At 41.7% G+C, this 13,061-nt stretch overlaps 1 protein-coding gene across 1 annotated transcript; it reads right to left on the bottom strand.

Annotated features, from left to right (window-relative positions):
* Window positions 1-299: 299 nt before the first annotated feature.
* cdc25b (cell division cycle 25B) lies at window positions 300-8,671 on the bottom strand. The gene is made up of 15 exons (XM_037746888.1): window positions 8,158-8,671; window positions 7,408-7,490; window positions 6,987-7,038; window positions 5,687-5,728; window positions 5,478-5,511; window positions 4,905-5,045; window positions 4,423-4,541; window positions 4,187-4,325; window positions 3,968-4,045; window positions 3,476-3,667; window positions 2,902-3,006; window positions 2,751-2,813; window positions 2,557-2,655; window positions 2,168-2,413; window positions 300-1,394 (listed from the first exon to the last, which is right to left on the bottom strand). Exons 1-15 carry the CDS (start codon window positions 8,370-8,372, stop codon window positions 1,254-1,256), a joined length of 1,749 nt encoding a protein of 582 aa, XP_037602816.1. The 5' UTR covers window positions 8,373-8,671; the 3' UTR covers window positions 300-1,253.
* Window positions 8,672-13,061: the final 4,390 nt, after the last annotated feature.

Here is a 13,061-nt window from a genome sequence, read left to right as displayed (position 1 = left end):
TTACATTTGCATTAAGATAAAATATTTTGTAAATGTTGGATTTGCATATCATTTAGGCACAGCCGACTGTGTTTCGACAAACATTTGAGGAGTAGTTTCTGTTGTTAAAGTAAGCTTTTGCACAAATCTGGTTTATATTCCATTACTTAGTGAGGCATCGAATAAAATAACCATTCAAGTATCTGCGCAGAAATTTTGTATCTTCCTGTCAAAAGTGTGAATATTTTAAAAATACTACCCAAGAATACATTCACAGCACAAACTAAATTATAAAGAAAATAAAGATACTGTACGTCACATTTGAAACACACATTGGCTCTTTATTTCAGCAGCTCCCCCACCAGCCTGTACCAAAATATCCAAACCACCCCATTCATTATAAACCAGCATTATCAGATCTGCAGAGGGGAAGACGTTTTTATCTCTGAAAAATTGAAAAGAATCAAACAAAAATGAAAAATAAAATAATATTTTCTTACATCAAAAATCCTCTCACACTCGCTAGCCTGCAGCATCAGAAAAATCTCACTGCAAAGTTAACAGGTAGTTTGTTTGCTTTGGTATCTCCTGACCGAGAAAAAAACCCAACTGATCAAGAAGGAGAAAAGTAACCTCTGCATTAATCTCGTAATTAAAATATCCAATTTGCATTTTGGGACGCCTAGAGAAAGGCATACTTCAACAAACAAATGTATAAATGGGGGTAAACAATTCATAAAAAAAAAAAAAAAAAAAAATCATATAAAAGTATCAAAAGAAAAAGCACCATTTCAAGGTATTTAAATTAAGTGCTTAAATAATGTGGAACATGACACATGCAAAATAAAAAACATCCAGTGAGGAGACTGAAAGACTTCAGACAGGCAGTGTGTGGTTTGGTTTGTATTATTGCAATCTGGCAGTGATTTGTGCTGCGAATGTGCCAGCATCATATAAAAGGTAAAACAGGCAGTAGGTCCAAGTGGTTTTAAAAAACGATCACATTGCTTCTTATTGAAATCTGTTCACTGCACCTCAGCGACCGCTTCAGGTCAAACGTTCATGTCTTTCGACTCGTTAAATTTGCATAAATAACTAACTTTGCTAGAGTTAAATGAAACTTTTAGGGACGTTATAAAATCCCCTTCTGATGGCCAATCCCAAAAGGTGTTTCCTCGTTGGTGGGGGCGAGGCCTCGGGCTCTGAGGGGAGTTTGTACTCAGTCTGTTCAGGGGGGGGGGAGGCGGTGTGTTTTAGGGAGGACGAGGAGGCGCTCACAGCTTCTTCAGTCGGCTGTACATGTCTCTCTTGCTGCGCTCGCCGGCCCAGGTGCGACTCTTGAGGCGAAACTTCCTCAGGTCCTCCTTGAAGTCCTCGTGGTGCATGGGCCGGTAGGACTGGGGTTCACATTGTGACTGCAGGAAGAGAACGAGAACAAGTTCAAAGTACTGAAGAGACATCAAGGGTTTCATTCAACCACCACTATACGGGAGAACTGCTCGCTGATAAAAGGTGGCTTGAGGGCGTGACAAAATAACCCATTTATATTTGACAAAATCATCTCAACTGAAGGTCCTATTATAAGCCTTTTCTGAACTGGCAAGCGAAGAACACCTGCTTAGAAAAAGATAGTAAGGGGATCTTGACATGAGCTTATTTTGTTACATAAACAAACCGTAAGGTCTAGAAAGAACTTCCATGGTCAAACCTCTTTACAGACAGTTTAGTCCATGTTTTCCAAAATGATATTGAACATTATTTTGTCCAAAACATTAAAATCGAAATGCTCAAAACATCGTCTGTCACATGCTCTTACAGAATCAATTGCCTTCCCAAAGTCCCTAAAATGTGTCCTCCAACAATAGTTCATCTGTGTTCAGTGGGCCGTAAACATCAAACACCGAGTATCCTAACCAATACTTCAGTACCAAGTCGATGCCAAATCAGAAAATGTGACTATACTTGTTTTTCTACAGTACCGCAGGTTAACGTCAGGGCTCGAGACTAACGGCGCACTGTCTTCCCGGGGACGATAGAAAATGTGTTTGGGACGCACCCCATTTTTCCCCTGATAACGCCACATTGCGAACAACAAGTCCATGTTGAAACCGGCAGGATGAGAGCTAGTTAACGTCAGCTGTTTGGCAGACAAAGCGTCACCTTAAGAGGAACCTGAAGCAAAACTGACCTGGAAATGAGGGAAGAAGTCTTTGTATCCGCCCTTGAGGATGTAGAGCTCGGGGTAGTGGAGGTTGGGATACTCGTTGACAGCGCGGTCTCGCTCCCTGACGAAGCGGCACATTCGAGGGCCGCGCTCCGACGAGAACTCGCAGTGGAAGACGATGACGACGCGTTTGTCCGGGCAGGACGGGACGATGGCCGTTTTGAAGAGGAAGTCCTCCACCTGGTCCTCCTGGTGCAGGTTCCGAGCTTTCTGAGATGACAAAGACAGACACGACCACTTAATTCAGAAAGTTCATAAAGACATACTATCAAACTGAAGTATTTCTATTGCTTCTCAGTGAGTTGCAGTGTTGATGCTTTAAAACACAAACTTGTTTAGAGATTCTCACTCACCTTGATGTGTCCCCCCTCAAACTCGTAGGGGTAGCGGCAGTCCATCACAATGACTTGCTCGACTAGATGATTAAACTGGTCTGATAGAGCTGCCACCATCTGATGACCACAAAGAACACCATTTAATATTCAAATATGGCGATAACTTAGCAAAACACTAAATGTGTTTGTTAGCTCCAAGTGCCTCTCCTCACCGTCTCTGGGGTAATGTACTTGAGGTCTTGATGTTTGCCGTCCACTGTGGGTAGTACGAAAGGCTGAAAGACAAAAAGGGAAATTGGATTAGACGAGTAATTTCACAGCATCAAGTTAATCATGTCAGAAACGCAGCAGTGACTTCCTTACCTTGGTGAAATCTCCTATCAGCTCATTAGAGCCGTCCTCGCCGTCCAGCAGCTTCTCAATGTCGGTCTGGCAGAAGGACTTGGACCTCTGGAGCAGAGAGCAGCTCTGAAGGAGAGGAGGGAAACATTTAAGGAGGCAGTCGAGGAGAAAATGAGGTTATCCGACATTGTATGTAAAGCCAGAGATAATAGCCAGTCGGCCTCAGCGGATGATTCAGAAGACATTTCTCCACCTCCACTAAGGAGGTAACAGATGGTCAGTGGAAACTCGTCTCCGTCCTGCAGATTTAGGCTTGAGATTTTGTCTAAATTGATCACTTCTGCATTCTGAGAGGTGATCAAATGATTTCTAGCGTCACACCAACAAACGTTAGAACAGATGTGACCAATTTAAGAAAGAAGTTTTGACTTTTCTGACTCAAACAATCAAGCTCGACCTTCTAACCTTTCTTACACAAAACAATTTTTCAATTACTGTCAAATTTCCTGTTGCCATCACGTTACCGCTGGTCTCATTAAATTAATTATACCAGGTGGGATGGTCTCAGTCACACCAGGCAGTGAGGAGGACTCACCATTCTTGGGGATTCAGGGTTTTGTTCCAGGGTGGTGACTTGTGTTCCTGCCAGGCTGCGTCGCCTCTTCACCCTGATCGGCGTGTTTTCGTCTCCGGAGCAGTCGGGACGCTTCGCGCAGGTACGGGACGGGAGCGGACTGGGCATGGACGGGGAGCGGAACAGGCTACGCGGCCGGCAGCGAATCACAGGCTGAAGGGGACAAAAAATGATTAAACTCAATAATTAAAATTTACATTTTGTGAGTTTAAGATTACATGCCTAATAAATACAGTATGATTAACATCTCTATAAGCCCAGTAAGACTTTTTGGGCAAAAATACACATTTCAGCTTCAATATTCATGCAATATGAAATGTGGCATAGGGCAACATGTAACTTATGAAATCATACAGTAAAGCAAACGTCTGTTACTGCTGCTGAAGTCTCACTAGTTATTTGCATTTAGATAAAAGTGACCACAGAGCTTTTGTTCTTAGTAGACAAACTTACAGAGTCTTCTGCTGTACGGTCGGCCACCAGCGGGGCAGTGAGCAAGCTGGCCATTCCCATCGGCATCCCAGAGTCGTTCTGCAGGTCACAAGGTAACAAGAAGTTAGAGATCGAGAAACAGAGATCCTCCCGAGTGATTCGGATATTCTCAAAGGAATCTGTTAAGAAATCCATTCAATTAATACATCATTTCCCTGGATGTCTGTGTAAGTGACTCACCTCCATGTTGTCATCCAGTACTTCCAGGAAGCCGTCGTCCTCATCGTCGTTTAGAGAGGAAGTGGGGGAGGAACGTCTCAGGAACATGGGGCTGGAGTCAAAGAAGTCCAGCTGCTGGATTGGAGGAGGTGACGAAAACGGTACGACAGAAAAGATTTGGTGTTAGTGTCAGCATCTTTCTAGAACCAGTATTTGTCCACAAAAACAGACGCAGATTCTTCGCATGTTCACGTACCATGAGGGCCGGTGCCGAGCTGGGACGGCGGGAAAATGTGTCCTTTGCTTGACCGTTGTTGAAGGAGCGCACTCGACACCGTGACACGGGCATGTTGGGTTTCTTGAATTCAAAGCCCTCCTGAAAAGAAAGGACAGTTTTAAATGAGTGAATCCATGTTCAACTTTTTAAGAAGTTCACAGCATCTCTAATTTTTACAATCAAACCCTTTCCCAACTTTACTAACTCAGTGGCTTCTAATCTGTTGCTGAGCTACACACCATATTTCTGCAGGCATTCATTACATACAGAAGAAAAAAATCTCTTGTCCTGTGTTCGGGTTAATCTCCGTTTCAAAACTAATGATATTGACATCAATATTATTCTAATAATAACTTAATACAAATGATGCAATGCCTTCACCATGGCAACTAATCAGTTTTCTGAGCATTACGTAAGTTCTATGGTTGCTACTGTAGCAAAGACACCAACTGCATCACTGACCTCCGGCATGTTCTCCTTGTTGTCACGTTGAGAGCTGGAGGAGGAGGCGCTCATTTGGGGGGGTTGCTGTCCGAATATTCCATAGCGGTGGGAATCTGTTTCCTGTCCCTTCAGATGTGGACTGAAACCCTGGAGCTGGAGCTGAGGAGGAGAGAAGAGGGATCCAAGTCAGCAGAGACTCAGCAACTGTAAACAAGCTATCCTGTGGTGGGTTTACACTGGAGGATGTTTCACACTCATGAATTTGTCTTGAGGACAGTTTTTCATATTTAATGTAACTCAAATCCAGCTGCAAGTTTGAGGTTTGTTTTATTGTGATGCTTAAAAGCAAGTTGGGATTCTTTTAAAACTCCCTTTTGCTGTCCTCCTATTCTCCTGTACCTTCTGTGTTTTCTGATCTTACTTTAAACTCCTCCAGAGGAATAGTTTGAGATAGGAATATTAAATGCTTTATGGATGCTCGACAGACAAATTCTTACAGCACATGTCAGTCCTGAACATCAGCCAAAGTTTTGACTAATTTAAATAAGACATGCAGGGCTGTAAACAAAAAAACAAGACAAATCTACTTACTGGCAAAGAGTTGATTCGTCGAATTGGCATCCTGCTGTAATTCATAAAAGGGAGAGGAAGGAAACAGGTCAGTACAAATCAAATCAACAGGCAGACGGGCTGTTTAGTTTGAGGAGTAAAATACTCCTTGGAGAGCAATATGGTTCAAATAAGGAGAGGCAATAACAACCATTAATGATTTTAGGTTATTGACTAGAAAAGAAACTTACTCGTTGACAACTCTGCTCGACTGCTGAATGGCCTTTTCAAATCTGTAACAGAAAACATTACGAAATTAGTTGAAAAGGTCGGAAATAATATTTTACAAGAGAGAAAAGTAGGGCCGCAACTAATGATTAATGTCATTGAAAAAAAATTCTCAGAGCTCAATTTAATGTTTTCAAATTGCTTGTTTTGTAATCTGTACATTTTGATGTTGATCAACTAATCAATCATCAACAAATGATGTCAGCCCTGACGAAAGGTAACACGTCTTTATGATAAAACCTGCCGAGGAAAGAGGCTTCATTGGCATTCAAGGCACACCTTACGCTCATAAACTACAAAGACAAAGAATCTAGAGCTCTATTGAGAAAGCCAGAGGAACGGTTGGACGAGAGGAAGTTGGGTGAATGCATAGCGGCAAGAGGTGGTCTTTGCATTGGAGTAATGCCCACCTGTATGCTAAATGAGTGGAGAGCTCAGTGTTAAGAGGGGGGGGAGGGAGGGCAGGAGAAGGGATGCAGAGATCAGCTAATCTACCATATGCCTGCTGGAGCCAACGCCGCCAACCCCTTTTCTGCAAGAACCCTTTGTTTGTCGAGGAGAGAGCGTGTCCCATTCAATGCAGACCAGGAGAAGGGAGGGCAGTTGTTCTCCGGGGTGCCCTCATTTCAATGGCCCTGACGCAGAAAAATCTCCAGCCCCCCTATTCCTATTGAAATAACAGTGCATAGGCAGAGTGTGCCAAAACCCAGAGGGGGGGTGCTATCATTAAACCCAAGCGCAGGCCGTGTCCTCCCCCAACCTGGAAAACTCCTAGCAACCGAGCAGCTGTAAAGGAGGTGAATGAGGTCTTGGGCACCAAATGCTGCTGTGACGGAAGTCGCACATCAGACAGCGGCAGATGTCTGCAGAGACTCACCCAACTCAGAATTAAGAAAGGGCCACCCAAGATTAGCAAACTGGAGATATGCTGATAAACGGGCCAAGATAACAAAGTGGACCTGCATGTTTCAAGAACAGTGTGTGGCCCTTCTGTGTCTTTTTCACTCAATAACTTAAAGAAAGTTAAGCTCTCGTGTCCTTATCAGCTAATCTTCTTAGTAAAAATCGAGTGATGCCATCATCTTAAAGCCAACGGTAGAAACAATAATCCTGCAGATGAGAAATAGTGCTTGTCTCAGCTGAGCCCAAGCGCAGGGCGGAGGTGGAGATGGAGGTGGGGGGAGGTGGTTTTGGGGTAAGCAGAGGGGCACCGCTCACAGGCTGATTGATTAGAACAGACATGACGAGGACAGTGCAACTTACGTGTCCTCCATTTCAACAGCGTCCATGGGGCTGGGGGGATCCATGCCGAGGCCTGAAGGAAGAGATTTGGTGTCACAGATCAATATAAGCATCAGGCGGTAAACTGGCACCAAGAATCAGACGAATACTGATAGATTAGAATGGTTGCTGGTGATGCTCCTATTTTTAGGTAAGAAAAGTATCAAATCTTCATAACTGAGATGCTGGGAACAAGGTAATGTTTAGCATTTTTTGCATGAAAATTGCAACAATAGTTGCAAATTGATTTTCATAACTAAAAACCAACCATTGACATTTATAACATGGCCCCATCTTAAGGACATGACTATGAAATGAGATGCAATAGATGCACCCTTGGGCATCAGTCCTAAAAGCATCAATTAGCAGAGACAATAGGTTTTGTTTTTTTAGGGGGGCTCACCAGCATCAGATGAGACGTCAGAAGCAAAGGAGGGATTCTTCTCAAGGGGTGCATGCTTTCTCCTTTTTGGTGTATCACAAAAGCTGTGGGCGAAAAAAATGAACAGAGAAATCAGTGATGAGGACAGTAAATTAGACTTTGCATGCTAGTAATAAATGCAGGATTATCTATGGGTTGCAAACAAAACAGCAGCTGCAGTTAAAGGTCCCATATTATAAAAAAGTGAGATTTTCATGTTTTTATTATTACAAAGCAGGCTTAAGTCCTATATAAATACTGTGAAAGTACCAAAACACTCAATCCACAGGGAAAAACACACAGCCGGTATTCAGAAACTCTGCATTTGAAACAAGCCGTTAGGATTTCTGTCCATTCGTGATGTCACGAATATACAATATATAGATCCTTGACATAATTTTAAACGTAAAACATTCTAAATGTGTCCCAGTTTATTCCTGTTGCAGTGTATGTGAATGTCATCAGCTGACAGGAAGTAAACATGGACCCAAGCTGTTGCCTAGCAATGTTAATGCAATTCCGTCAAAATGCGCTAAAACGGAGCGTTTCAGACAGAGGGTGAATACAGGTGTATTCAGACAGGCTGTATGAGGAAAATAAAGTGTTTTTTAACATTACAGCATGTAAACATGTTCTAGTAGAAAGTATGAACCTGAAAATGAGCAGAATATGGGACCTTTAAGAGGATAAAAGTAGAATAAATAACACTTAAATTAACAATAATAGTCATACCTTCCGAGTCCTGCTAGGTTGTTCATGTCCAGAGCCAGGTTGGTGACTGGAGACAGCACGGTGCCGGGTCCAGGTCCGCGGGAGAACAGGGTCCTGCAGTGCGTTCTCTCCGGCAGAGAGAACGAGGAAAGCCCGGGGATGTCGTCGGGCCTGCTCTTCAAAACGCTGTTAACAGGACTGGTGGTGCAGACAAAAACATCATCCGACTCCTCCATCTTCACATGTGTTTGTATGAACTCCTGCAGACGGGATTTGCTTTGCTTTGTTTGAATTTCGGGTCGAAAAAAGGGACAAACTTTAAAGCTAACCCGGAAGCTAACTTGCAACAATTTAAGAAAACATGCTCCAAACAAAACGGTTCGATTAGAAACAACCGGCTGGAAGAGACTCGGTGGTTCCGTGTCTTTGATTCGGTGTTGTTAAATGACTAAAGCCACATAGTTGTTGTTGTGTGTCAGAGAGCTGCAGCAGCTCCGCGCTCAGTGTCTCTCTGACTCTCTGACTCTCTGACAGCCCCCTGGATGATTCACTGAGAACAAGAGGCTGGAGCTGCTGCTATTTATGTTCAAAAGAGCAGCTCCGGAGCGGCAATCTGTCAGCCAATCAGCGCCGTTGTTACATCCAGCGGACCAATCAGAGCGCGGAACGCCTCTCCGCTGTTGTCCTCTCAGAGGATGAGGAGGAAGAAGGAGGATGTGACACAATCCTTTAAAATGTTCATCTTCTCAGATATCTTTTGTTCTCAGACTCTCAACTGTGGGCTTTATTTTTTAATCAATGAATGCATAAAAAAATTGCATATTTTTACTTATAAATATACCTGCTTTTATGGCTTTTTTTGTTTAAATTTGTGCAGTAAGTAAGTTAGTAAGTAAGTAAAGCTTTATTTAAACACAATCCTTTAGATTTTCATCTTTCTTCTCAGATATCTTTTGTTCTCAGACTCTCAACTGTGGGCTTTATTTTTTAATCAATGAATGCATGAAAAATAGCATATTTTTACTTATAAATATACCTGCTTTTAGTCAAGTCAAGTCAAATCAAATGTATTTCCATAGCACATTTAAAACAACATGAGATAACCAAAGTGCGTTACAGACATAGGCAGAATAAAAGCAGGTCAACAGAGCAGACAACAACATCTCACACATCCACAGACAGAAACCAAGTTAAAATCCATGAGTAAAAGACTGTTATAATGAGCATTTTAAAAGGCCAATTAGTCATCACAATTCAAGTACATTCAAAAGCAAAAGGAAAGGCTTATGGCTTTTTTTAGTTTCAGCGGAGGAAGGAGGATGTGACACAATCCTTTACAATTTTCGTCTTTCTTCTCAGATATCTTTTGTTCTCAGACTCTCAACTGTGCATCAAAAATAGTATATTTTTTACTTATAAATATACCTGCTTTTATGGCTTTTTTATTTTAAATGTGTATGTGTATATCCTCTACTATCCTCTACTCTATCAACCCCTGGTGTATTGTAAAGAGGACATCCACAAGGAGGAGATGTGACACAATCCTTTAAAATGTTCATCTTTCTTCTCAGATATCTTTTGTTCTCAGATTCTCAACTGTGGGCTTTATTTTTTAATCAATGAATGCATGAAAAATTGCATATTTTTACTTATAAATATACCTGCCTTTATGGCTTTTTTATTTTAAATTTGTGCAGTAAGTAAGTAAGTAAAGCTTTATTTATATAGCACCTTTTAGAACACAAGGAAAAATCCCAGTCCATTGACATGTGTCCTCTGTAGCGGACATTTTGTCCACATGCATATCCTCTTACTCTTTTGACCTACTTTATCTACCCCTGGTGTATTGTAAAGAGGACATCCTAGGCTTTCCAGTGATATGGCATGTGTTGTTTTTTTTAATCAATTTGAATGTATTCTTGGTTTAATATGACTCTACTGCCATAAAAACTCTCTTAAATTACAAAATGGTTGCCTTTCAAGTCCACAAATAAAGACATTCCTCAGTGGTAATTCATCCAAACTTAGGTTCATACATGCAAGCTGAACTCAGATATTCTATTGCATAATGCCATTGCATAATTCTCACAATAGGATAGATGGATAGGATTACTTCTTGGGGTAAGTAGACACACCCAGGATCTCCTCACATTGACATTTTGGTAAAGCACATTGTGACCTAACTCTGTGCATGCATACCGGTAAAAGCCAAGCTTGTACGCCTCCCACACAAAGTGACTCAGACAAATCCGTATTTCACTGATGTAAGAGGGGTGAATACTTCCTTTTTGCTGTTTCTGCAGCACACTCATTCTTTTTCCTTTCTAAATGATTGTTAAATGTATTAATGTTTAGGCTATAACTGTGAAAGAAGGTATGGACATAGGGAGAAGATGCATCAGTTTCATAACATGTGTTATGTGTGTGGTTTGCATTTGCGGCTGCATGTGTGAGTTGATGTGGGAGTAGGCAGGTTTTACAAATATTTTCCTACATCAGACGTCACTTCCTGTCTCAAATGTGAGAACAAATTGCAACTGCAGGCCCAGAAACCAGTCATAAAGAGTCACAATTTATTTAGAGAAGGAGACAATATTATCCTCACTGCTTCTTCTGGTTTCCATTCATTTAAAGCACGGAACATATGAAGCAGCAATCTATTTCAAACAGTGTTGTTTCAGTGTATTTTGTGTAATAAGTTATTTCTAATTTGCTAATGTCTTCTTGATTAGACCTTCATGTGTTGCTGTGTCACAACAAGCTTCCTCTTCAGGACTCCATTTTGAACGTTTAAAGCACCAGTTTCTCTGCAAACAGGGGCATAAACTCATGTTTGTAAAGTCAACACAACATTGCTGACCAACATGAACACACCTGCCCGTAACTAGTTCAACCAGACGGCTGAGGCAGTCCAACCGACACAACCAGACAGATGTTAACTCAGAGTAATCTGCCTGAGGTTTATGTGATGTTTGTGGTTCCGCAACTTTTCCCCTCAACTCTCCGTTTGATTCGTTTTTAAATTCCTCCACCAGAAGTCCAGGTTTCTCATGCACAGCCCTGGTTGTATTTACAATGCTGAATGTGCAGTTATGTGTAATACAGATCTGATACCTTGTCAGAGAGGCAGCACCCGTTTTAGCACAACAACAGTGCTTTAGTATTCCAACGAGAAGGTCTTTCAGTATCATTTCTAGTTAACCTGGAGTTGTAAGCACGGGGGTGGACTGACCTTTGGCTCGAGGAAGAACCGGCGTACACCGGAACAGGCTTTGTTCAGGTAAAGTATCTGTGTGATTTGCATCGCGAATGTAAATGCAGTTTAATGAACTTCCCTGGAGAGGTACGAGCACAGGCCTGAGACTCCGGGCTCCACACCCCACATCTGAAAAGAAGAGACGAGGGGGGGGGGGTGGAGACTGAGAGACTCACCCCGAATAAAACCTCTGAAAAAACCTCCTGACACCTTCTGTTCCCACCAAACCTGCACTGACGCCCCACTGCCAAACGATTTCCTCTTTACACGAGATCACAACAACAGACACAAATAACAAGATTCACAATCTGTTGATGTACCAAAGCTACTGATGATACCATAAAATACTAAACAAGTTGGCTACCCAAGATTTTTTACGCAGCATTTGATTACTTTAACTCTCTTTCATGTATTTGAAGAATCACATTACCCCAGGTCTTCTCTTCATTTATTCTCTCATTGAACCCGAGTTGGTTGGCCATCTCTCTGTCCATAAATCAGCTGACTTATTAGTATATTATTTAGGCCTATAAAGGCTTTCTGGGCAAACTTTGTTATATCTCTGTAAACATATTTCACAGAGTTCATCTTGTAATCATTACCTCAGAGTCTGCAAAAAGTATAAAACTGAAGAACTTGATACCTCTGGCTGAAGTTACCTCAGTAAAAGAAAGACCGATTAGTTGATCTCCAGAAAATTAATTAGCAACAATGTTGATAATCAATTAAAGCTAGGGTTGGTAATCTTAAGAAACTAGCAAGAGTACACTAGATTTAAAAAATAATCCAACTGAAAAACCCGGCCCAGTGTTGCCCACTCTTTTCCAATGAAAGTCCCCTAGTGTCCTCGCCGGTTCTGGTGGACATGTACCGCTGGATTTAACATTATAGACATGACCACTGACGATTTGAGTAAGAATTTATCCACTAATTCACAGACTGACCGTACACGGTCCAGACATGCAGTATAGTCTTGTTTAAGCAAAAATGACAGGAATTCTCAGGCTCCAGTTGCTCCAATGTGATAATTTGCTGCTTTTCTCTGTTTTATATAGTAAACAGAATATCTTTGGACTGTTGGTTGGACAGAACAACATTTGAAGACGCCAGTTTGGACTCTGGGACTCAGTACTGGGTATTTTCCAGCCCGTTCTCATGTTTGTGTCCTGTCTGTTTAGTTTCACTTTCACGTTACAATCAGCTGTTCCTTTGTGTCCCAGGTCAAGTCCCATTTGCATCGTAAAAATGTAGTAGTTTTAAGCCCATCCATGTTGTTTTAAACCTAATTAAATGGTTTCGTTACCTAAATCTAAGTAAGTGTTTCTGTTTAGTTCACAACATTAAGCACGTGTTTACTGCGACCGCAATGTGATGCAGAGGGGTCTGACAAAGCGTCAGTTTGTGATGGGTTGGGATGAGAACGTGTTGCATTTTCACAATGTTGAAACAGCAGCCCTAAATATCTAATAACATAATGATACTGATTTTAGTGTTGTTTTATCTGTTGACTGATTTCTCTATTGTTTTGTCTGAAACTCTTCATACTGCGGTCTTGGTGCGGTCTCGGTCTGGTCTTGATTGTAAAAAGGGTTCCAACCTCAATGGCTGCAAAAAACACGTGTCAGCAAGAATATTATTTATTTTTTAAGAGCTAGAACTTCTTTCTTTT

This window comes from Sebastes umbrosus, chromosome 16 (assembly GCF_015220745.1).
Source record: "Sebastes umbrosus isolate fSebUmb1 chromosome 16, fSebUmb1.pri, whole genome shotgun sequence".
Classification (NCBI taxonomy): domain Eukaryota; kingdom Metazoa; phylum Chordata; class Actinopteri; order Perciformes; family Sebastidae; genus Sebastes; species Sebastes umbrosus.
This window is presented reverse-complemented; position numbering and strand designations above follow the sequence as displayed.

What these genes read in the sequence shown, in the direction of transcription:
- cdc25b (XM_037746888.1), bottom strand. Translation starts at nt 8,372, where the DNA reads ATGGAGGAGTCGGATGATGTTTTTGTCTGCACCACCAGTCCTGTTAAC. An exon ending in GACGAATCAACTCTTTGCCA is followed by an intron (nt 5,046 to 5,477) that starts GTAAGTAGATTT and finishes TCTCCTCCTCAG; the next exon opens with CTCCAGCTCCAGGGTTTCAG. An exon ending in ACCGTACAGCAGAAGACTCT is followed by an intron (nt 3,668 to 3,967) that starts GTAAGTTTGTCT and finishes TGTCCCCTTCAG; the next exon opens with CCTGTGATTCGCTGCCGGCC.